General features: G+C 30.3%; 2 protein-coding genes and 1 long non-coding RNA gene across 5 annotated transcripts; all 3 read left to right on the forward strand.

Moving 5' to 3' along the window:
• The first annotated feature begins 3,333 nt into the window (after nt 1-3,333).
• LOC114391997 lies at nt 3,334-5,234 on the forward strand. Its single transcript, XR_003662223.1, has 2 exons — nt 3,334-3,662; nt 4,715-5,234. It is a non-coding gene; the product is annotated as an uncharacterized LOC114391997 (long non-coding RNA).
• Nucleotides 5,235-10,789: 5,555 nt separating this feature from the next.
• On the forward strand, nt 10,790-15,537 carry LOC114393421 (putative clathrin assembly protein At5g35200). 2 transcript variants are annotated; one of them, XM_028354774.1, is made up of 16 exons: nt 10,790-10,993; nt 11,405-11,516; nt 11,606-11,675; nt 11,829-11,926; nt 12,043-12,184; nt 12,280-12,380; nt 12,599-12,682; nt 12,825-12,875; nt 12,961-13,026; nt 13,101-13,166; nt 13,249-13,329; nt 13,438-13,515; nt 13,721-13,879; nt 14,027-14,102; nt 14,432-14,547; nt 14,717-15,537. In XM_028354774.1, exons 2-16 carry the CDS (start codon nt 11,421-11,423, stop codon nt 15,077-15,079), a joined length of 1,647 nt encoding a protein of 548 aa, XP_028210575.1. In that variant the 5' UTR covers nt 10,790-10,993; nt 11,405-11,420; the 3' UTR covers nt 15,080-15,537. The 2 variants fall into 2 exon arrangements, with proteins under 2 accessions (XP_028210575.1, XP_028210576.1); XM_028354775.1 differs by having other exon boundaries at nt 10,790-10,939.
• Nucleotides 15,538-18,439: 2,902 nt separating this feature from the next.
• LOC114391833 lies at nt 18,440-24,501 on the forward strand. 2 transcript variants are annotated; one of them, XM_028352817.1, is made up of 3 exons: nt 18,440-19,197; nt 21,269-21,456; nt 23,750-24,501. In XM_028352817.1, exons 1-3 carry the CDS (start codon nt 18,681-18,683, stop codon nt 24,260-24,262), a joined length of 1,218 nt encoding a protein of 405 aa, XP_028208618.1. In that variant the 5' UTR covers nt 18,440-18,680; the 3' UTR covers nt 24,263-24,501. The 2 variants fall into 2 exon arrangements, with proteins under 2 accessions (XP_028208618.1, XP_028208619.1); XM_028352818.1 differs by having other exon boundaries at nt 18,441-19,197; nt 21,272-21,456.
• The last annotated feature ends 491 nt before the right edge of the window (nt 24,502-24,992 follow it).

Raw genomic sequence — 24,992 nt, forward strand, 5'->3', positions numbered from 1 at the left:
TTAATTTATGCCCAAGTGATTGCGGCATTTAATTTTAGAAATTTTCAGTGTGATTAATTCCTTTGTAAAGACTAGTAAGGATTTTTTTTTGAGAGTAAAGATAAAACCTATTCAAGTAAAATTTTATTGGCATGTTCTAACGCAAGTTATTATAAGCAGATAGGATATTAATGCACCAATTTTTTATACTATGAATTTAACTTTTATATAGTAGTATAAATTTTTTTAATACTGTTAATTAATTAAAAAATAAATTGAAGAAATTATTCTAAATATGAGTTTTAAATTAATTATTAAAAATTTATAATTTTATCTTATATAATAATCTTGCACTGGGTAAGGTTTTGCAATTTTTTATATATCAATGACTTGTAATTAAATTCTTAAATTATCGAGAATACGACGCCGTTGATTGCTATCAGCCGCAATTCACCAAGACGAAGCACAAATTTTATATTTATTAAAATATAACAGATAATTCTCCAAGTAATACCTTCCGTGGCATTTGGAATAAGGATAAACTTTAATTTTATACAATATTTAGATATTTTTAGTATGATTTTAAATTAGAATTAAGATTTAATTTGTTTTGATCATTTCTAAATAGAAGTTTGTATTAAATATTAATATATGTTATTGGAGTAAAACTTTAATTTTGATTAGAGAATAGCACACAAAATATTTAAGAAACTGCATTTAAATTGTGTCCTTGAAATAATGATTGTTGAATAAATTCTAAATTTCATTAGAAAAACTTTAAAACTTTATCTTATTTTGACATCAGAACATATCATAATAAAAACCAAACCTAAATAATAATGTTATTTTACACACATTATTTTTAACAAACAAGTGCAGAAAACAAAAAATGCTTACAGATAGTAGTATATGGTAATGAGAGGAAAATGGTACCGTGTGCACAGTGAATGCTTTTAAAATTGCCTGGTCTGTTTTGTATTAAATTTCATTAAAAGTTTCATATGATTTACTGAGGATATTTAAAAAAAAAAGACATATATGAATGGTAAAGTAAATTGTGTGTATCCTAAGGATGTATTTAACACCATTCAATTACAAAACGATATTCTTAAAATTATATTAATAATTTATACTTAGATGACGGTATTTTTTTTTTACATTAACATTACATAAAAATTAAACTCTAACATTCAGTATACTTTTTTAATAAAATATTTAGTATATTAAGAGCTTAAAAAATATTATTTATTTGATTTTATTTTCAAATCTTTAATTATAACAACTATTTTAATTAGAACGAATAAATGGAGAGTTGTGGGATGTTAATTGTATTTTTTAGACAGACCAGTGCGCAGTAGTGTCCTTTTAAAATAGAAAAGGGAATCTTAAATATGCCATGTGATGTGCATGATCGGGTTCGGGTGTGGAGATGCCAGTTATTGTCGATGAACAGAACACAACATCGTGGTTGGATGTTCAGAAATCACAAGTCAATTTAGTTGAAAGGAATATCCTAACAATTATATATATACAAACACAAACTAAATATTTATATTTAGTTGGAGAGATATATAATATATCCTACAAAATTAAGTGACACAACATAAATATTTATCTATTTTATATTTACATTTTTTGTTGTCAAAATTTAAAATTTAATTTAATTTCACTTCAAATTTAAAATGTACAATTCTTTCATAATGTAAAGTTATTTTTGTTAATAATAAAGAATTTGTGTTTTTAAATAAGATTAGTTGCTCAATTTTTTTTTTTGAAATATAGCACAAATGATTGAAATGGTATTTTTTTTTATATTATGTTATTGAGAGATGGGATATTAAGTGAGAATGTGAGATTATTAGATGAGAAATTTATTATATTATAATTATTGAATATTCAGTATAGATAAAGTTATAAATCAAGGTTATGCTATTTTAAATTGAACATGCAATCTTTATTTAATTTATAATTTCAGTCATTTATGCAAAATTAGATGTTCAAACTTTTTTCTGTAAAAAAAAAAAAGATGTTTAAATTTTTAGATGTATATCCACATGTTTCTTCACTTAGATGGTTACTATTAACTCTCATTTGATTCAGTCAAATACTAAATAATGTTGGTAAATGTTAAAGTAGAAAGGATGATTTATCTGAGTTTAGAAGTTTATTGCCAAAGCCACTTTCGTTAAAAGCAAAATCTGTGGCTACAGTTTTTATTTTTGTATTTTTCTAAAGAACATGATATCAAAGTCTCATTTTAATAGCGAAAACAAAAGTTCTTTATTTTAAAAAAGTCTGCTAGTTTAACTTTTTCTTTTACAAGTGTGGCTTCAGCTTTCATTTTTGTCCATAATCATTTGCGTAAGAATAAATGATGCAAGTACCAATTCACAGACACATACAATGCTTTTTTGTTTAATTAGTATTTGCTTACATGTAAAAAAAACAATGACAGCTTAAATATATAATTAGTTACACGTCTTACCTTTTTATAGAGTTACACTTTGGGTTTAAGTAGCTAGCTGGCACTATGTGTACATATAGTGAGGTTTTCTTGTTTCTAAGCAATTCCTGTGTCATCTCTATTTCTAATCTGATAAGATAAAACAAAGGCATATGAATTTGTCACCATAGCTAGAGTAGTCCTAAAGCTACTTGCTGATTAGGGAAATTAATTATGCCCACTGAAAACTATCGCACACATAGGATTAATAGAAGGTAATCACAGTTCGCACAAAATGTTAAAACTACACCTTTTACTTTCACTTGATAGGAGACTAAAATCATACAATGAATTGAAAATGTAATTAATTTTAATTTATAAATCAATTTTGTGTGGATTTAATTATAAAATAAAGATTTGGTTTAATTTGATTTTTATGCAAAATCAAAATAAAAATATATTATGAAATAGAATGGGATTACTACTAAAAAAAAGTTTCCAAACATGGATATTTTATATTTTTCATGATGATTTTGAGTCGAGTTTGAAACTGTAATTATCAAAAGTTTTTTCACCATGATTATTAAATTTTCTTAGTATATGAGATTCTATATTAGTTATCAAAATAATTATCTTAAAATGTCTGTTTATTATTTTAAAAATGTAAAAAATAGAATTTTAAGGTGGATTTTTTTAAAAACCATCCTAATTTTTTTAAAAAAAATTACTTTAATTTACAGCGGTTCTGAAGCCAAATTATATCATGTTTTAATTTTAAAAAAAATTTACTTTCTTACATTGCATCGCATACGTAAAATTAGGGTGAGGCTAATAACCTTATACTTTCAAGCTTGCACAAGTTGACAGAGACTTTTATATATGGTTATACACTATAAAATATATCTATCACGAAGACAATGATGCTATATACAATAACGGATCAAAGTGTTTAATGTAGACTTTACACCAGTTACATGCTTTGTACCTAAATTCATCCATTACCATATCTGAATCACACGATTTGTCCCTGAATATAATGGCATTCTTGTGGTTCCATACTGTCCACGTTGCCCACCACAGACTTCTGTTTGTTATTTCTCAACCTCCCTGCATGTTGCCATAGATGACTTCTTCTGCAATCTGCATGAAGAACCCTCTCTTCTCCCAGCCATTTGTAACCCTTCATCCACATAGGAGCTCCCCAAGACAAGATAAACCCCAGGCTTGCTGTGAACCCAAGGTAAGAGTGATGCTAACATGAAAGCTAGCACCATTCTGATTCGAGCTTCAATGTTCTGCAAGCTTAAATTCTCAACATTAGATCCACCATCTATCTGTACGTAGGAACAAAACCATACAAAAAAATTATTTGAGGTTACTATGAAAATATAAAATATACAAGATGATTCAAATCTTTAGTTAGGAAAGAAAAGAAAGATACCACATAAAGAAGCTACACAGTTATTTTACTAGTCTGAGAGTTCTAGTACTTGTCATTTATGGTTGAGAGAATTCTCAAGTCCATGCTTCATTTACCTTATACCGTGGTCGCTGATAGCAGAAGCTATCCTTTTCCTAACTAAGAGAAGAAGAAATTAAGAAAGCTAATTTGGATAAAAATTCTGTTCTGTCCTTTCTTATTCATGGATTAGTATTTATAGGCTTTACAGTGCTAATGGCAGAAACAGAATGTAACAATTCTGTTGTAACAGAATTGTGTAAGCACTTATATTGTCCCCTTTTATGCGTAATCGTTCAGGTAAGTGGGCCTTCTGCTGTTTCTTAGTGGTCTGATGTTTGCTGTGGTGCTTGCAGTGTCAATATTGCTATCAGTCGCTTTCCTGTAAGTGTTTGGAACAATGACAAAAAGCAGACACAACTACATCAACGCTAACATCAAGGTTCCATGAACCAATTTCATCAACCAGCACCTTGGCTCGTGACCTTGTCATTTCTGAACTGAAACAAGAGATTTTTTAGTGAACATAACATCTGATAAGAGTGTGTTTTTAGTTGAACTAAAGTAATTTATTTGACGTGTCTCTTCTTATACAAACATATATGGAGTATCAATGAAATATAGCAGATAGAAATTTAGGGAGATACAGCTGATTAGTGTAAAACACTAAAACCTGAAATTTACCACTTGCCTGTTTTCAGATCCCATAAACACAGTATAGAATATTCGTTTAGCAAATTCTCTGTTGTCTGTAGGATACTGGCCATCCTTATAGTTTCCTATTCGTATTGCACCAGCTTTAACATGCTCATCCCCATTTGCAATTTCTGCAGGCAAATATGAATCATTAGCAAATGATATCCGAATTACAAATGCTGCTGCTTTTTCCACCTTTGCCACATTGAAAATATGAAAATAAAAAACAAAAAGGAGGCCCATAGTCTGTCTCAATTTTATTATTGACCATCATTTGACAGTTTAGCTTCTTTGCAAGTTGAACACTCTGAACTAATAAAAGGCCACCATGCTCTATATTCAAGCAATTTAGCAGGATTTTCAAGAAAGGAACTATGAATATTCAGGTCCACTTCTCCAGCTAATTCAGCTGTCAATCAATTATACATGACCTCTTAACTACCCTTCCCTGAGATCTTTATACAGTTCATACTTATCAAAAGCTAGACAAGTGGTGACTTGAAGTATTTCTTTATTCCTAAATAAGAAGGATGGTAAATGCAATAATGCTGCTTCTTAATACTATCACAAGTTGAAGTCTGAAGTCTGAAAATGTTTGGTTTTATTTTATATTGTATGCAAATTAAAAATAAATAAATTCATCCAAATTTGAAGGATCCCCAAAATTTGAAGGATCCAAATTGGCACCCCCTGTGCTATATGAGATTCAATTTAAAGTTTTACGAACAGTGGGGTTGTGAGTGCTAGTTATTCTTTCACCAAGTAGAATCTTTTGGCCTTGGGGATAAAAACCCATATGGCTAGTAAACACAGAAAAAAAAACTTCTTTATCATTTGTGCAACCACTCTGCTCAACTACCAATTGCCAACACCCTGGTCCTCTAGCACACCATTCTAGCCCTAGAATTCAGTTAGCCACAGTTTATGATTGTCTACTTTCCATTTCTTTTTGTAGTAAAAGAAAACTTTATATTCAAGCCCTCTTGCATTGCACTTTTCCAACCCTAGTGTTTAGAGGGGCTTATGGAATATGACTATATGGGGGATCCACCCGGTGATTTTGTAGCCAAGGGACCTTTAAGTACGATCGAGAAATAATTATACAAAACGTAATGTAGTTTCTTAGTTGACAATGAGGAAGATAAACAATAATAGAATCTGCCACCTTTAAGTACGATCGAGAAATAATTATACAAAACGTAATGTAGTTTCTTAGTTGAAAATGAGGAAGATAAACAATAATAGAATCTGCCACCTTTAAACCCATGTCCGTATTAAGGATATACCTATAGTCCGTTCTATGTTCGGGTAAATCACTTGTCAATAGGGTTTTGTTTTTTAGTTGAAATGTAAATCACATTTTTTCTCCTCTTCAATTATTATGCAATAATAACCAACCATAATAAATGAATGCTAGGGCTGACTAAGTAAGCCTGAAAAGTGGAATTCGAAAAAAATATGAGGAGCTGTTAATAAAATTTCCTCTTGTTATATTATTATTATTATGACTCCCTAGGATGAGCGAAATCTCATGTATATACCAGGCAATCAGCTCTTGCAGTAATTACTTCTATTATTGGGGTCATAATTCTGAAAAATTTTGGCTCTCATAAAGACACCGCACAGCATAAACTCCCAGTTCAAAGTAAAGAGGCATTTTCACGCACCACTGAAAACCTTAACTATATGAAGTTATGAACAAAAATCAAATCTTATTAATATTCAAACAGAGACATGTATTTATAAATGAAATCAATAATATAGTGTTGATATTAGATAATCCATTTTCTATATCAAATGCCTCGATTCAGACACAATTTGGATAGTAATTAATTTACCTAGCTCACGGTCATTTTGCTCCATCCCGTCCCTTCTATACCGTTCAAAAAGCTAGTACATGATTAAGCCAGGAAAGTAATTATGAGACTTATTAATTACTTGTCAAAGTAATTCATACCTTAAAGTTGTCATTACCTCTTTAAATTCCTAGTCAAAAGCAAGGTTAATTATAACTCATGCAACGCATGCAGTTCTTTACCATCATTGGTTCCAAGCCATGAGGAAGAATACAAGTTGCTATTGCAAGAATTTGTACGTCAAATTAAAGTCCCTATCCACACTATGCTTGCACGGTTGCACCTCATCAACCATATGTTAATCCGTGCCATAAAAAATGAGTTTAAATGTCCCCATAATTGGAGGTTGTTGGTTGTGACATGTCCCCTGGGGTAGGAGATTTTGTCAATCAACCAGAAATTTTGTTTTTCAATGGGATTTTCATGTTCCTTTCCAATTAAGAGAAGGTTTTGTTTTAGAAACATAATAAGAATTCCATTTTCGTGATCAGATTCAACCTTAATATATATAGATCTGAGATTAAACCATTCCTCGAATGAAGGGTTACTCCAATGTCCATATATAGCCTTTACCAAGTTAACAGCTTTTGGCAATTCTTTTTCTTTTTTTTTTATTCGTTCTCTCTGTTGCATGCATGCATGCATACTTGATGCTATATTGCTATTGGCATACTTTGGCAAAAACCTTTATCAATGCTGGTCATGGTGACGGTGAAATCTAATCATACGTTGTTGTTAGTTTTTATTTTTTATTTTTTTATCCATCCTTATTGACTTTATCTGATTATAAATTGTCACCAGCATCCTCCAATCATTGTCTTTGCTAGCTAGCATTATTTGATCACTATTTTCATCAGGACCCTCCAATATATAATGTCTTTGCTGGCATCCTCTGGTCTCTGTCGTTATCGGTATTCTTTAATTGCCATCACTACTAGAAATTAAGCTTCGGCCATGTATTGCCACGCATGAGCCAGATTTACATAATAGAGAACTAAAGTAAAAATTTAAATTAGTTCAGTAAATAGACACTCAAAAGAAAAAAAAAAGGTAAATTATTTTCACAACGAAGACTATAAAAAAAGAATATTTATTTTAATATTGTGTATGGAGAAAATATAATTGAGAAAGAATACACGTTAAAGTATAGGTTAGTCAAGTTTTTAGATAAAATAATAAAAATTAGAATATTTTACACTTATAATATGATAATAAAAATAAAAATAAAAAATGTACAAAGAGTATCCACTAAAAATTATCATTCAAGTTCTCATAAGTTATAAACTTATAAACTATAAATTAATTTAAATAGCATATACTTTATAAATTAGTAAATACAGTATTTACCGAACGTCTTAATCCGGTCAAATAGAATTATATTGAAGCTGGAAATAAGTAGCTTCAATCAAATATCAACTTTTGTAAACACACAAGGTTGTGACAGGAACACATCTAGAATGGGATAAGAGGGGTCAACCACCAAAAATAAAATTCATCTGATAATTATATTTCATCAATTTTTAAACAAAATTTTTATAATTTGAAGTTTCAATATGTTAAATATTTATTTAATAATAATCTATCAATACACAAAATATCTTTTTTATATGTCATGAAAATAAATTAATAATTAAATTTATATTAATTTTTAACATTTTTTTAATTTATACTAACAAATAACTAATAAATATTTTCTTTTCATCTTATTACTATGTGTAGTATTTGTTACTTAATATCATATTTGAAAATTTCTTTCTTTCATGTGGTGTTAGTGTCTTTTAACTTTTGTCTCTTGCCAACTTTGCATAGTCCGGCTTATTATTACAAAGACTACTATTGTCTGTTTTAATAATTTGAAAATTATAAAAATCTCTAATCAATTCAATAACACTTATTTATAATAACACTTGTTTATATGAGATTTAGACAACAATTTTTTCAATTACAAGAAATATAATTTAACAATTAGATATTAACAAAAGAAAAAAAATACTAATTATATATGATAACTAAAATTTCATAAAATATGATATTTAGATAAAAATTTCTTTAAAAATATAAAATTATTATTAATTTTATAATTTTAAAAAGTTACGCGATAAAAATTGATTATATAATAACTAAAATTTGATAAAATATAATATTGACATAGGATTTCTTAAGAAACATATGATTATTATTAATTTTATAATCCAAAAGAAGTTAAGAGATAAAAACTAATTGTATAAAAAAAAAATTATATTCAATTTCAAATCAGATTTTTACTACCAAAGTAAAAGGGTCTAACTCAATTGGTTAAGTAAGATGGGTGAATGTTATAAGTTTTTTGATACCGTCTTTGATTCATACAAATAAAAAACCCCAGATTTTTTACTTAATAAAATATAGATTCTTTTATAATAAATAAATAAATAATAATCTGTTATGTTTTTTAAATGAAAAAAAAAATGAGGAGGCCAAAGCCCCTCTTCCCATAAGATAGGTCTACTCCTATGTAATAATATAAGGTTTTGTTGTGTTTATATGTGAAAGAATAATTTATTTAGTAAAATAAATTATGTTTAATTTCCTTTATATATAAAATTCTCTTGAATCAATGACCACAATAAACTATTGCGAGAAATTTTAATCTCTTACTCAGTCTATTAAACCATTGATGGACAATGTGATCTTTCAGCAGCTAGGAAAAAAATATAAAGTTTTGTTATAAAAACCAATAATTCATAAAATTCTTGCAGCGTTTATCAAAATTAGAGAACCATTTCCATAATCTGAAGCCTCGTTGACAGGCAAAACCAACCATTCTCCAAAATTTTAAGGATCTTATTCTAAAATTAATCCAACATAATTTTTTTGATAAAAAAAATGCAACATAATGTTTAGATGTTCCCGGATGTTTAGCTTGGATTATGATAGTATTTTTCCTTTCAATTAAGGTATTTGCATTTTTCTCATATATTAATACAACAATTTTTCTAATGTGTGTAACATTGCACACAATAAGAATAATAAGTAATGACTTAATTTTATCTAATTTAAATTCATATATAATACTGAGGGATTGTTTTATTTTATTTTTATTTTTTTTAAAAGATAATTATTTTTTGAAGGGGAAAATATTATAAGAAACAAATCTATTTATCTAAATAAGAAAAATATAATAATTAATTTGAAAGAGTAATTAATCATAAGTAGTAATCTAAATTAGATAAAGTTAACTCATTAATTACTTTTATCGTGCACAATGTTGCAACACATTAGAAAAACTCTATATAAAAGGAAATGTTTTAAAACTAATAAAAAAATAATCCACCTATTTATTTGTTATTAAATTAAATATTCAACACATTTTATTAAGTATTGCTTCACTTGTATCTAAATATAAGATTATTTTTTTATATTTGTTTGTTGATTTTTATAATATTTTTTTAAAATTATTTTTGCTATTAATTATTATTTTTTTTAAAACTAAAATACACTTAATTACTTTATAATAAATGTTATGAATTAAAAAAATAAATACATTCTTTCTCTTGTAAGGATGGAAGAATAATATTAACATGTAATCATTAATTAGGTAGAGAGTAATTAAGTGAAAATAATAAGATGATGAGTCTCAATAATTTTAAGGATATTTTTGAAAAATTAATAATTTTTTTAACAAATTTAATGTTACTAACTAAATTAATCAATTTTTTAAATAATGTAAATTAGTTCCTTTGTTTTTATATATAAAATTTAATTATCTAATTCATAAAAATTAAGAAAAATAATTAATTTATTTGATAACAATAAAATTATCTTAAATTTATAATTTTTTTAAAATTATAATTGTCATTAATACTTATTTCTCTTTTAATAATTTATCAATATATTATTTTCTTTAGAAGGAGTATTTATAGTTTAAAAATAATTAATACAATGATGATTATAGATTGAGTCTAATTAAAAGAAACATACAGCATTTTAAATATGAATATTATAAATAAAAATAAAATAAATAATTAAAAGAATCTTTAAAATAATACTACTTATATATGATGCGTCTTGAAGTGTGAAACAGCAGGGCGATGGTTGAAAGTTGAAAGGGGTGAGGTGGCAGAAGAGACCAAGAATAGAGAAGGTAGAGACAAAAGCAGGGGATCAAATCCCAATTTAACCACGGAGCAGTACAACTTCTTACAATACCGTATTTTCTGACACCACCAAGATTAAGCGAAAATATGCTACAACTAATTCTTAATTTTTTGTTGGACTCGTTGTTTTTCTTTGTTCCAATACCAATAATAATAATAAATAAAATTAAAAAATATCAGAGACGACGACGACCACCAACCAAACCAAGCCTATATTGTCTGTCGACTTTTCTTTCTCTCTCTGGTCTCAGGCAAACAACAACACTCTTTCTCTCTCTTCAATTCAGCTTCTTCAGCTTCAGCGAAATCCTGTTCTAACCGTAGATCGTGCCTTTTCTTTTGTGCCTGAGAAGCCACTTCTCTACTTGCGGTTCTTCTTCTTCTTCTTCTTCAATTTTATTCGATTCGCTTGCTGGAAAATTCTGTGAGCCCACCTTTTTTTGTCAACAATGCCTTCCTTTTATTTCTAGTTTTAGTTTTAAAATAATTGTAGGCCGTGTTTGGTTCTTATGTCTTAGTTCTTCTTCATTTTCGTTGTTTAATTTAGAAGCTTGTTCGGTTATTGTCTGTCTGTGTACGTTATTCAGAGCTTGGGGGAGTTATTTTGTTGTCGGTGAGGCTTGTTTCCTTAGTTGGATTGGATCTGAGCTCAGTAATATAACAACTGCGTTATCGAGTTGTATTTAAAGAGATATATTCATTACTTACACTTGATTAATTATTGTTCTCTCTCTTTTTGTAAAAATAAAATAAAATAGACAAGATGTTTATAAAGAGAACGGTGTTTGATGTCAGATTAGTTGGAAATGGGATCTTATGTTTTTGAATTTTGTAGTTGAGTGAGGGAGAGGATGTCTGGTGGCACACAGAAGAGTCTGAGAAAAGCACTTGGAGCCCTTAAGGACACCACAACAGTCTCGTTGGCTAAGGTCAACAGTGATTACAAGGTATTAGAATAGACTCTGTTGGATATGGGATCACTGGATCAGGTGTTTTGTGTTTGTTCTCAATGGGTTTATTTATTATTGTGTTCCAGGAATTGGACATTGCTATAGTTAGAGCCACAAATCATGTTGAACGTCCGGCTAAGGAAAAACATATAAGAGGTTTGTTTTCTCCCTCACCTTATGATTGTTTGTCTACTACTTGTTTTATGTTTCTGCTATTTGTTACATGTTTGTAGATTGTAGGAGGAACAATTGTTGGATAAGTTAAGATTTTGATTCCAAGTGTTTCTATGCTCTCTCTCTCTCTTGTAGCTATATTTTCAGCTATCTCAGCTACAAGACCCAGGGCTGATGTTGCCTATTGTATCCACGCACTTGCCAGGCGGTTATCAAAGACACATAACTGGGCGGTATGTGTATTATGCATTACATCTCGTGCAAAATATGGTTTATTAGCTTTGTGATCTGTGTTCATCTTATCTTGTATGATTCTATTTCGGTTGATTGACAAGTTTTTTACCTTTAGGTTGCTTTGAAAACTTTAATTGTTATTCACCGTGCTCTAAGGGAAGTGGATCCTACATTTCATGAAGAACTCATAAATTATGGGAGAAGTAGAAGTCATATGCTCAACATGGCTCATTTTAAAGATGATTCCAGTCCAAATGGTGCCTCTGTCTTTCTCTCCACGATTGTTTTTATTGTCATTTTTGTTATTATGCTTATTGAATTTGTAGTTGTTGTTCATTGTTTTATTTCTCAGCATGGGATTATTCTGCCTGGGTCCGCACTTATGCCTTATTTTTGGAGGAGAGGCTGGAATGTTTCCGTGTGTTGAAGTATGACATTGAGGCAGACCGTCCTGTAAGTACTTGTTTTTTAATCATTTTCATTAACTTACTGTTTTAAAATTAAGATTTTCACTCCAACATAAGTAGTTGAATTATCTGCATAGTATCTATTAACGAGTATTGTTCAGTAATAATATGATACTAGAAGGCCCTTCCTTACTTGTCATTGCTATCTTATTACATAAATAAATCTAAATTAGGAAACTCTGCCATTTGTGAATTTTGTCACAGAGGACCAAAGATTTGGATACTGCAGAACTGTTAGAGCAGTTGCCAGCTTTACAGCAACTTCTCAATCGGGTTATTGGTTGCCAGGTAAGCTTTTGATCCAAATAGTTCAAGATAGATGAATTTTTACCCAAACATTTCAGGTTGTGGGTTTGATTTAATGAACAAATTTTACTTCGGCAGGCAGCATAGTAATTGTTCAACTTGTTTTAACTTTTATGTGGTGCAGCCACACAGGGCAGCTGTAAATAACTTTGTCATTCAGTTAGCACTCTCAATGGTAGGTCAATTACTTAACCCCATACTATATTCTTTGGTAGTTTTTGCTCCACCACATTTCTGAATGTACTTCATATTGTTTATAGGTTGCTTCAGAAAGCATTAAAATTTATCAAGCTATTAGTGATGGAACAGTCAATATGGTTGATAAGGTATATATGGTTATCTTCATGGATTTGAGGCTTGATGTTCAACTTTCTATGTATTTATGAGACTATTGTGACAGTTTTTTGAGATGCAACGCCATGATGCTCTGAAAGCTCTTGATATATACAGGAGGGTTGGGCACCAGGTATCTCTTATGGTGTAGTTTTCTTTTTCTATTCTTAACTTCATCTATTCAGTAATGTTAAAGATTCTCTACATGAATCCAGGCTGAGAGACTGTCAGAGTTTTATGAAATATGCCGTAATCTTGACATTGGACGGGGAGAGAAGTTTATTAAAGTTGAGCAGGTTGGTTGGATCTTATATCATGCTTGTTTATGTCAAAGACATTTAGCTTGATTTTTCAATAGTTCTTTTGGGAAACATATACTAAGTTTATTAGTTGATGATGTGAAGCCCCCTTCCTCATTTCTGCAAGCCATGGAAGAGTATGTCAAAGATGCTCCCCAGGGACCAATAGTTCACAAGGATCTGGTACGTATGAACATTGAAGAACTATGTTTTTTGTTATGGTGGTCTCTGTGGCTTTATTTTAAGGATGCAATCATAAAGAGCGAGTGTATTACTTCATACCCATCTAGTTGACACAGAAGGCACAAATGGAACCATGGAATTGTTGGCTTAATATGCCATATAAATATATTTTACCAACCAGTGCTTTCATATTAACTAAATGCAGGCTATTGAGAACAAAGAAGTTTTGGCTATTGAATACAAAAAGACAACAGAAGTGGAAGAGGAACGTCCACCCTCAGCCTCAGCCTCACCCTCTCCACCTCCACCTTCTGAACCTGTGAAAGTGGACGCACCACCAGTACAACCACCACCTGATTTGTTGGTAATTACTCTTTTTTTGTGTGTTTTCTCTAGCCCTGATTTTGGTATAATTCAAGATTGCTGACTAGTTCTACTAGTAATGCTTTATCTGTAACAATGTTGCTTTAGCTGCACTAACAAATTTCTCTTCTGTTGGCTTACTAATTAGAATTTGGAGGATCCTGTTCCTGCTGCTGCAGAGTTGGAAGAGAAGAATGCATTGGCTTTAGCCATTGTCCCCGTTGGTAATTTGTTGTTCCTTTTCCTCCACTTTGTTTAGTACATTGAGTAAAAGCATTTGTGAACCTTTAGAAATAATTTACAGTAATAATTGGTTCATAGAATTGGACTAAACTGGTTTTCATTTCAAGAAGTGTGATGTTTCACATTATCAGGACTAAATCTCTTAATTAGTGGCTAATCATGTGAATTATACTCACATTGTTTTCCTTTTTCTGCACTTTGTTGGCAGTTAAGACTCAAATGCTACATTTGATATTTTACTATTTAGAATATATGTAAGCATATGTCTTGGGGTCAATTTATATGTTATCTTGTTAATGATGGTTTTCAGCTGTTGAGCAACAACCTTCTGCTGCTTCAAATCAAGCAAATGGAACTACAGGATGGGAATTGGCACTTGTTACTGCTCCTAGTTCAAACGAGACTGCCACTGCAGCTAGCAAACTGGTATACTTCTACAATAAATTGACTGTTTAGTTAGCTCGCATGATTAGTGAATGAAATCTGTCTCTCAACATGTAATGCATCTCAGCATAAACAATGACAAAAACTCCTTGCATGAACACACGTTTTTGCTTTTCTAATAATGAGTGGTGGTGACCTGCTTGGTAATCAGGCTGGAGGTTTGGACAAGCTTACACTAGACAGCCTATACGATGATGCACTCAGAAGAAACAACCAAAATGTCAGCTATAATCCATGGGAGCCAGCACCAGGGGGAAACATGATGCAACCGACAATGCACGATCCGTTTTTTGCCTCTAATACAGTTGCCGCTCCACCTTCTGTTCAGATGGCTGCCATGTCCAACCAACAGCAAACTTTCATGTTTCAACATCAACAACAACAACAAATGATGATGCCCCCCCAACAACAATCTGTAAATCCTTTTGGAAATCCTTATGGAGCCGCCGCTGTCCATCCCTATGGCTCAGGTATGCCTGTTCAATCATACAATCCATATACAGGTCTCATCTAGGCATTTCCTGTGGAAAACAAATCCTTAATAAGCTCAAGGTAAAAAAGAAATGGATACTCTGATTACTCTAAGCTTTCGATTCCGAGATTGGGAAACATTAAGAAAGAATAGACTTGTATCATACGTTGGGTGTGTGCCATAGTTAGCTAGAGTGAAATTCTTTTTGAATAATTAGCACAGAGGGAGGGTTTTGATTATATGATTTTTTATGTACAAGGTAAATTGATAATGAGCTCTGATTCAAACCACTTAGTTTCATTTGCCCCTAGTTGAGACTACTTCAACGCTTTAGCAGAAAATTTGTTCTTGATATATTGGACTATATTGTTCTCAGTTGCTATTTCCTGTATATGGTGGGAACTATATTCATTATGTGATTGTTATACAATTTGTTCAATGAAAACACGTCAAGTCTAATAAATGACTCATTTTGGTTTGAGGAACACTTTTTTTCTTCATTCCCATGTGTAATGTGTTACTTCTGTAAGACGTTTGTGCAAGTATTTAATTTATTATACTCATTTTTCTCTTCTCGATGGGTGAACTAATACCCATAGAAGTTGTGAACTAGCAATATTTTTCCTTATTTGTTTGAAACTAATTAAGGTATAAATTGTGTTTTCGTAGTAAATTTCATCTCTTTTTCTTAAGCGGACACTCCTTTGGAATTGAAGAAGATACATTAGCCGTATAAAATTTCAGGTTTCTTTGTGCGCCGTTTTGTTTTTCTTTCTCACTATGTTCCAAGTATTGGGGAAATCAATAGATAAAGAAATAATGTTTGAATAAAAGAGAAAAAAAAAACTTAAACTTAATCAATAGAGTGATTAGTGTCGCATGGTTTAACAGTTTAACACAGCTACACAGTCTTTTCCGGTGTGACCATACATTGGTCTTGACAACTCCATTGGTTTCTCGATATGGTAACGCGGTAATCATAGGACGTAGCTGTTATACCATATTTAGCTTTTTAACGTGAGATAATGATGGTTTGCTTACCTACCATCGATTTGAAATAGATATGTTTATTAAACATCTTAATTTAAATTAATGATGATAAGCCTTTAGCCCATACTTAAAACTTAAAACTGTCTGCAAAACCAATGGTGGATTTTTTTGGTGTTAAGTTAAAGTGGAAGGGACTAATTGGCACCAAAGGAGTCCATAAATTAAATGTTACTTGCTATTTGCTAGATCCCTTAATTAAGAGTTAATCATCAGAAACCATGTTTCACAAAATCGTATATAAATGTACTTGCCGTCACTTTTCACATGCTAGTAATTTTAGCTCTTAAAGTTAGCAATTATATGAAAAATCGAAATAGGAAACCTATTTTCCTGAACAAAATTTTTGTGTTTGCAAGGTATGGTATCCAGCTGGTGATTTTTGTTCATGTGATTGTTTGGATCCTCTTAAGGCTACGAAATTATAATCTTATATGACAACGGCATTAGTTTTTAACATAAAATTAAAGTGAAATAATTAGAAATTTGTAAAAGATAGTATTAATTTCATTGGTTTAGAGTGCACGGGAAGATTATGTATGTTTCAAGTAAGGTCTTATGTAAAACGCTTCTGATACAAGTGATTGTGATTGCTATAAAAACTCGATGTGAATGGTGGCGTGTAGTGTAGCCCATAAATAAATAAAAAATCAACAATGGTATGTGACAATCATGAGGTTGAGGCCTGAGGGGGTGAAGGAAGAAGGACTGAAGGTTACGCATTAGGTCAAACTCAAACAAGTGAAAAAGCATTGCAGTTATGCGGTCAACACGAAAGACATTTACGCCCTAGGCATACATACGTGCATTCGGATTTACGGTATCGCTAACTATTAATTACCTCAAGCTCATTTTACAGATTCTCATTTATGTAATCTCAATTTATAATCTCAGTTTAATTGCTATACAGAGTTTTACATTGGCAAGCAATTCATAAATTTTTTAGATTAAAATCTTTTACGTATATATCTCTTTTTTTCATAATCTTTTTTTATATAAATTAGACTTAATTGTATTTTTTATTTTTTATTTTTGGTAAATTTTATTCTCAATTTTTTAATTTGGTGCATTTATGCAAACTTTTAAGAATCTTATTAAGCACAAAAGTTAGAGGTAAATTTTGTCAAAAAAAAAATTAGGAGTAATAATTATCCAAAAAATAATAAGTTATAAGTAAAAAGTGTAATTATGTTGATAATAAAATAAGGGAGGTTAAATTTGTAAGATTCTTAAAAGTTGAGAATAAAATATGTCAAATTAAAAAGTTGGAGATAAAAAGTACAATTAAACCTATAAATTGTTGGAAAAAATATTATACACATTAGAGTAGTTTAAAAACTAGTATTTTAATTGATATATTACTAACATTTTTTTATTAAATATTACTAACATTTATAATAAATAAATCATCTAAATATATAAATTATATATTAGATTTACAGTGAATAATTCATATTGTGATGAAAGATTATTTTTTAGATATATAATATTGGAATTAAATTCATAAATAAATATGAAATAAATAAATAAAATAAAATATAAAAGAGATAAAAAAAATCTTAAAATTATTTTAAAAGAAAAATAATTCTTAAACACATTTAGTTCAAGATAATTATTCTAATTTATATAAAGAATACATTTGTTTTGGTTTCTTATTTTAATATGTATTCTTTTCATCTTTATTTTTAATTCAAATTTTAATATTTTTAGAAAAATTATCAATCACTAATATTTTAGTTTGTGTATTGTTCATAATAAATATTTATTTTATACAACTAAGTTTTATAATTTCTAATAAATAAATACTTTTAAATATATAAATTATATTATAATTAAATTTATAATAATTAAATATTATTGAAAAATGTGTTTCTAGCATTTTTTGTAATTTTTTTCTTAATTTTGTAGTTTTTTTAATTAATTAAAAAGAATGCAAGAATGTAGTACTAACATTGCTCTTACTCGAACTAATAACCCCAAAATATTTTTAATCATACCAAAAAAGTTTCATTATCACACTAAGTAATTAGGTAACAACACCAATAAACATTATCAAAGTAAAAAAAAAATTTAATCTTATTTATAAGTTACCAATTATTTATTAATAATGATTTTTTAATTTTCATTTATATTATTCTCAAACATTTTATTATTAATGAAGCCTATTTTTTATGCAACTTTCACCTATTCTTCTCACTCAATTCAATTAATGAAAAGATGAGTGTCTCTTTAGATATTCCATTCTCTCTTTATGTGTGTTACCTTCTTTCTCATGTTAGTTACTATTAGAGTATAATTAAAAATTTATTTCATTTTTAGACATATTTAATGATTTAATTACTTTCTTTTTTAATGTTGAAAATCCATTATGGCATCACTAGAACAGTTCATCTTTAGAGTCAAATTCTCTCTCTCTCAACTGCAGATGAAACAGAAACACAGAAAGCTTAGCTAAGTGGCCATCATGTTCTCTTCCTAATTGAGTCCTATCAATCCCCATAGCTGCCTGCTCCACACCACAATACATCATTTAGCACCAGAAAAAAAAAACACAAAAATACTTTATTCCGATAAATAATAGAAATTAAAAAGAAAAATGTCTTGGCTCTTCAAGTCCAACCACCCCGACCCAGAATCTTCTAATCTCCACGACTGCACCGTTATCCACTCGTCTTCGCCGCCGCAAGCCGCCGCAGATCGCCACGGCGTCAAGGACGACATATCGCATATTTTCCGCGGCGTCGCCAACTTCCTCGCTCCGCCGCCGTCGTCTTCCTCTTCTTCTTCTTCTTCTTCTTCTTCTTCTTCTTCTTCTTCTTCTTCCTCCGCCTCCGCCGGCGATTCCTCCTCCTTGCAAGCTCTGACCGGAATCCGGAACGATCTCGTGGAGATCGGCGGAAGCTTCAAGAACTCTCTCTCGCGCATTTCCTCGAACAAAGCCGTCACCGGAATCTCCAAGTTCGCTTCTCAGTTGTTGCAGTTGGAGCCTGATCAACAACGGAGCAACGATGACGACGCGGTGCCTGGAACCACGAAAGATATTGTTCGTTTTGTGAAGGAGATTTCTGCGCGGCCTCAGTGTTGGACCGAATTCCCCTTGCCGCTCCATAACGGTACTTGAAGTTTGCTTCGATAATCATATGTCTTATTTGTTATTTGTGTTGATTATGATTCTCTGTTTTCTCAATTGAATACTATCTGTATAATCTGACTAGTGATTATGATAAAGTTTGTAATTGCTTGAGTTAATTGTGCGCTTGTACTCTTAATTTAATCGTGTTCTCAGACGTTCTGCGGTGGTGCCTCTCTGGCTAATTGGCTAAATCTCATGAGTTTCGTGGTCGTTTTTCTAAGCTTAATAATTGCCTTCCTAACTAATTCATGCACAGTGCGCAACAGAAAAATGAAATTGTCAGTGGCTAAAATTGGTATAGCTCATGCTTTTGTGTGATTTGATTTCATAAATAAATACAAATCCTGCGTAAGTTAAATTGAGTAGAGATATAGGGATTGTAATGGATGCGTAGTTTATAATGCTCTGCTGGAAAGTACTGTCTCTTGCCAAGCTGGTAGGAATGCAGGACACATAAAATTCTATGTACATTTTCTCTGCCGCTGGCAGCGATGCCTCTTTCAGCATTTATACTGAATGTATAATTGCTTTGTACAAAAAGAATTTTGATAATTTAAACTACTGACAATGATCAATGCCAGTGGTCATGCTTCTAGAGTATGGAGTAATAGCTAGCTATGTTTGGATGTGAATTCCATTGTTGAAAAATCTCTGCCAATAACGTTTGGCTAAATTGCCAGGATCAAGCAGTTCCAACAAAAAGGTTTTGGATTCAATTCCTACTGTTAGACTTATATGTAGTCCTCACTGTTGGTAGGTCATTTGTAAGTATATCTGCCTGTAAGCTTTTGTTAAGGCTAATGGCGGCCTTGACCATTGTATGGGACAACCTCTGACCTGTTCCTAAACTTTTTCATACTCAAAAAGTATCTACTATTTTCTTTATACATGAAAGAAAGATCCAATGAGTTGGTCTTGGATGCATAGCTTTGCTGTCCATCACATTTTTCTTGGTTAAGTTTAGTCGAGGAAAGGAAACCCCCTTAAGTAAGTATAGAGTGGATTAAATTTCCAGGGCTGTTAAACTTTTATTATGCTTGGCATAATCATGGTGTATGAAATGAGCTTACAGTCAATTCAAAGACTATCTATTATCTAAGAATAAATGGGATGTCAGTTCAGATAATTTTTATTTCCTCTGCCTCTCATATTATATGTCTCCGAGTATTTTCATTTGTCTTGAAATATTTGTCACTTCAGAAAGTCAAGAGTATTAATTATTGTTTTCCCAATAATACCCTTGTTTTTTTTTTATCTCAGTTAAATACTTAAATGAATTCACAACAACATTTGAACTCTTTTAAAAGTATAATTTTATCAAAGAAAGTCATTTAGCATAGTAATTTGTGTAATTAATATTTTTTTAAGAAGTGTGCATTACCGATGCAGTGTAAAAGAGGTGACTATAATTGATCATTTTTTTTGGGGGGCATTTTCTTCATTATACTTGGCAATGGATCTATTTGTTATTTAGCTGATAAGCTCACAAGTAACAAGGTTAATGTGCAAGGTTCTAACAATTTTTAGAAATAATGGAAGTTTCATCCCACTCATACTGTCATATATCATGGAAAATTCTAACTTTTGCTTATTTAAATATTTTGTGTGGTATGATCATGTTTACTATAAAACTGTCGCTGCTATATAATAATGTGCAGTTTATTTAGTGAATATTAGGGGTATGACATCCGAGTTGCATGCCATTTTGACTTCTAATATTGTAATTCTTGGGAACTAACCTCTTAGAATTATATTGGGGGTAAGTTCAACGAACAACTGCTGCAGTGCTCCTTCAGCATTTCTGATATTGAAGAAATTAATCCTGTATTAAACTAGTTCACACTTCCAACCAATATAAAGTCCAAAGTGCTTGTGTCCTGCTGAGCATATCTCTTGTTTGATTCTCAAGCAAATGTTCTTTGAATAAAAGTGGTTTTGAATTTTTATTTTTAGATAGCATGAGTCCAAGAAACCAAAACAACAGTTTTCCTTTATTTTTATTCTACCTGAGTATATATTGAGATTTAATACTGAAATTTGATTTGTTGCAGCAGATTTTAGCATGTCCAATTCTCAGAGAGAACATGCATTGGCTATAGAACAACTGGTACCTGAATTCATCGCACTAAGGCTGAATCTTTGCAGTTACATGAATGTGGAAAAGTTTTGGATGATCTATTTTTTGTTAATACTTCCAAGACTAAATCAGCATGATTTTGAGCGCCTATCAACTCCCAAGGCAAGCCATGCTTATCCTATATTGTCTTATTCTCAATTGATTCACTTGATTAGCATGGCCAAGTATGTGTTAAATTCCTTTTACGCTAAGGACAAAACTTAGATACAATACTTTAGGTACTGTTTATACAGGTCTCCAATCAGAATTGGAGTTTTACCTCAGTAATCTACATTATAAAATCTGCATTAAAAGATTTTGCGGATTACCAAGGTAAAACTTCAATTCTGATCAGAGAACAGTAAAAACAGCTCCTAAGGTATTGTATATAAGTTTTCTCCTTATGTTAATGCAGTTGTATCTATGTGAGTCTTATTCGTTCATGCTAATCAGATTTAGTCGATATACTCTATGGAATGTGTTATCTGCTGTTTTTGTTTTTAGGCATACAGAACCAAAAACAAATTATTGCATGCTGAACATCTATAGTACTCATTGGTAGTAAAAATTCGTTCTACCCAAGAAATACATAGCACTAGTACAGGTTATACTTGACACTATTTCTATATGCTTAATTGAAGTGTTCCCATTCCTCATCCTCTAGTTCCCTATGCCCTATTCTTTAATGCAGCTTGTATGGTATATGTTGCTCGAGTGAATAGCAGCCCATGTACTGCCAGTCTCAGCATGGTCTGGTTATCCCTAAAATAAGAGAAACAAAGGGAAGTTGAGTGAAAACCATGTGTCTGAGTACACAGCAAGATGCTTTTTTATACTTTATATAGACGGATAGTAATAATTACACATCATTAGAGGAGATTAAGTTTTCCCTAAATCAGATCCTATAAAATCAATGAAAAACTCTTAACACATCATTTTTAGGCACAACCGATAAATTTTTACAACTAATAAAATAAAATAAATAAAAAATCAGAATGTCAAGTAAAATTAAATTTGATACTCTTTCTGTTTTTTTTAATCTTCTTCCTAATTTTTTGCTAAATCAAAGATACAGATTATGAACGAAATTTCTTAAATAAGAAAATAAAACCTACAAAATTTTGTTCTTTATAATAAAATTTTACCAATATAAAAATATGCCAAAAATATTTTATAAAGTATATTAGTAATGTTTTCTTTTTTATGATAAGAAAAAGTTTAATCACGTACACAAACAACATTATAAAAGATTGCATAATTTAAATCATAGAAACAATTAAACACCTAATTTAAATAAATAAATTATAGTGAAAATAAATTGAAATAAAAAAAATTTTAAAGAAAAATTAATATATAATATTCATGTTTTCTATTAATGTCGAAGGTAAGTCGAAAACTTTTCATGGAAATTTGATTTTATGAAGTACATGAGATGCAGAAACGAATAAAAAAAATATGTATAGCAGCAGGTTCAAAAAGTGGAGCAGGGTTTTATTCTATTTATAATTATAATTCATTAATAATTTTTAAAAAGAAAAATTATAAACAAAAAGTTCAAAACTAAAATACGCTACACCTTAAATAGAATGTAACTTCACATTGAGGATTTTTTTTCTTAATTTTAACTTTTTATTTATGATGTTTCTTTTTAAAAATTATTAATTATAACTATAGTTTGATTTTAATTTTAAACTTTTGATAAATTGTATAAACTGAATATGTCTTTCTTTTATGAATACATTGAATATTAATATTACAGTAATATTTATCAATCCTAATTAAAATTGTATACTAAAAATTAAAATTATAAATTCAACGGCAACAAAGTCTTACGATCGCTTAAAAACAACATGTTTTATTTGCATTAATAAAGTTATTATTTAAAATAAAATACTCTACAAGTTTACACCACCAGAATATATTATTTTGAAATTTAAATTATATTTTCTAAATTTGAATTATAATCCTTTATATATTTCAATTTCAATGCAATTTAGCAAAAAAATTAGGAAGAAGATTATAAAATAAAACAGAAAGGTTATCAAATTTAGTTTTACTTGATATTCTGATTTTTTTTTATTTTATTAGTTGTAAAATTCTTATTGGTTATGCCTAAGAATAATGTGTTGGGTTTGTGTCTACCCAAGAGTTTCTTATGGCCAGAAGTTCTTCAGTAGTTTTAGTGTTTGTTTTTATCTTTGTTTCTCTTTTTTATAGCATTCTCTCCACATGATTTGGATCTATGAAGTATTTTCACTTTTTCAGATTGTCTGGTCTACTGCTCCCAACAATTATGTGATTGAAGATAAACTACTTATAGATAATAATCTCTTGTACTCTATGTGTACATATTTTGGTGGCAACAGTGTTTTAATCTGCTATATCATGCATGTTTTTCGTTTATCTTTTTGGTTAGATTGTTGAAGCAAGAGATGTGCTTCTTCAGAAACTAGGAGAGAGGAAAAATTTGCAAGCCGGAGAACCTGAAAAACCAAGGACTGTGGATACATATCAAGAGGGTAGGGAGGACTCTGAAAGAGAAAGTATCTCATCTGAACAAAACCAGATACTGACTGAGGTTACAAATGCAGTAGAGGGTTTAGAAGTTGATGACACGATTAGCTCTGAAAAATGGTTGGGAGATACAGATATTGATGCTAGTTCATTGGCTTCCTGTACAAAACTTCAACAGGAAGAGGACGTCTCATTCAGTGATCTAGATGATGATAGGAGTTATAGCTCTGACAAATTATCAGGCTATAGGGAGGCACATGACATCAGGGGTTCATCACCTGAAGGTGCTACTAGTGACTGGGTTCGGCTGCGTAAAAGTTCTGAGAGTGATGGCAGGAAGAAGGTTATCCGTGTAAAGGGTAAGGATTCAGAAGATGAGTCAAATGATTGGCTCACTGTTGATGATTTCAATTAGATAGTCTTTTCTTGATTTACCAAGTTCTAAAGGTTCAATATTTCCCCCCTTCTCCGTGGTTCTGTATTTAGGGAGTACAAAATTATATAAATTCAAGTATTTCACTATTTCTTTTCTTATTCACACGTACATATTTCTTGTTTGTACAAGGCTACCACTGTTGGGCATTGCGTAAACAACATTCATTTGTTCAAACTGTACAATGCAAATAAAATCAAGGATTTCAAGAATAATTGTAATTTGTAAGTCTCTGTTAGTAATGATTAACAGAACGTTGACGTTAATATGTTAATTTATGGTTTTGTTCAAAATTAAAAACACTTTTTTTAGAAGTTTAGGTGTCACTATTAATTTTTTTATATGAAAAAATCAAATTCTTTAACTATGATTCAATAATACAGTAAAAATTTATAGGGAAAGTATATTAAAGTTGAATTTTATCACGAAGAGGATGATTTAACTATCACAAAAGAGTTGTCTGTCATATGTAGCAACAATTTTAAAATTTTAAAAAATAGTTTTTATATTGCGCAAACATCATGTATTACCTTGTATATGGTGGATCTCAGTAAGAAGGGGCAACGTCTTTAATATTTGAACTTTTTTTTAATTATATTATTGGAAGGGGCAACGTCTTTATCTATTTAAAGGAATCGAATATTCAACGGCTTGTTGATACCTTTAATGTTTGATTTAATAGTGAAACTAATGTTACTAAGAAAAAACAGTA

This window comes from Glycine soja, chromosome 17 (assembly GCF_004193775.1).
Source record: "Glycine soja cultivar W05 chromosome 17, ASM419377v2, whole genome shotgun sequence".
Lineage (NCBI taxonomy): Eukaryota > Viridiplantae > Streptophyta > Magnoliopsida > Fabales > Fabaceae > Glycine > Glycine soja.

Bases quoted from the DNA above. Each gene is read 5' to 3' on its own strand.
- LOC114393421 (XM_028354774.1), top strand. From the start codon at position 11,421: ATGTCTGGTGGCACACAGAAGAGTCTGAGAAAAGCACTTGGAGCCCTT. The intron at 13,330-13,437 runs GTTGGTTGGATC...GATGATGTGAAG, and splicing joins AGTTTATTAAAGTTGAGCAG to CCCCCTTCCTCATTTCTGCA. The intron at 14,103-14,431 runs GTAATTTGTTGT...GATGGTTTTCAG, and splicing joins TTTAGCCATTGTCCCCGTTG to CTGTTGAGCAACAACCTTCT.
- LOC114391833 (XM_028352817.1), top strand. From the start codon at position 18,681: ATGTCTTGGCTCTTCAAGTCCAACCACCCCGACCCAGAATCTTCTAAT. The intron at 19,198-21,268 runs GTACTTGAAGTT...GATTTGTTGCAG, and splicing joins CCCCTTGCCGCTCCATAACG to CAGATTTTAGCATGTCCAAT. The intron at 21,457-23,749 runs GCAAGCCATGCT...CTTTTTGGTTAG, and splicing joins AGCGCCTATCAACTCCCAAG to ATTGTTGAAGCAAGAGATGT.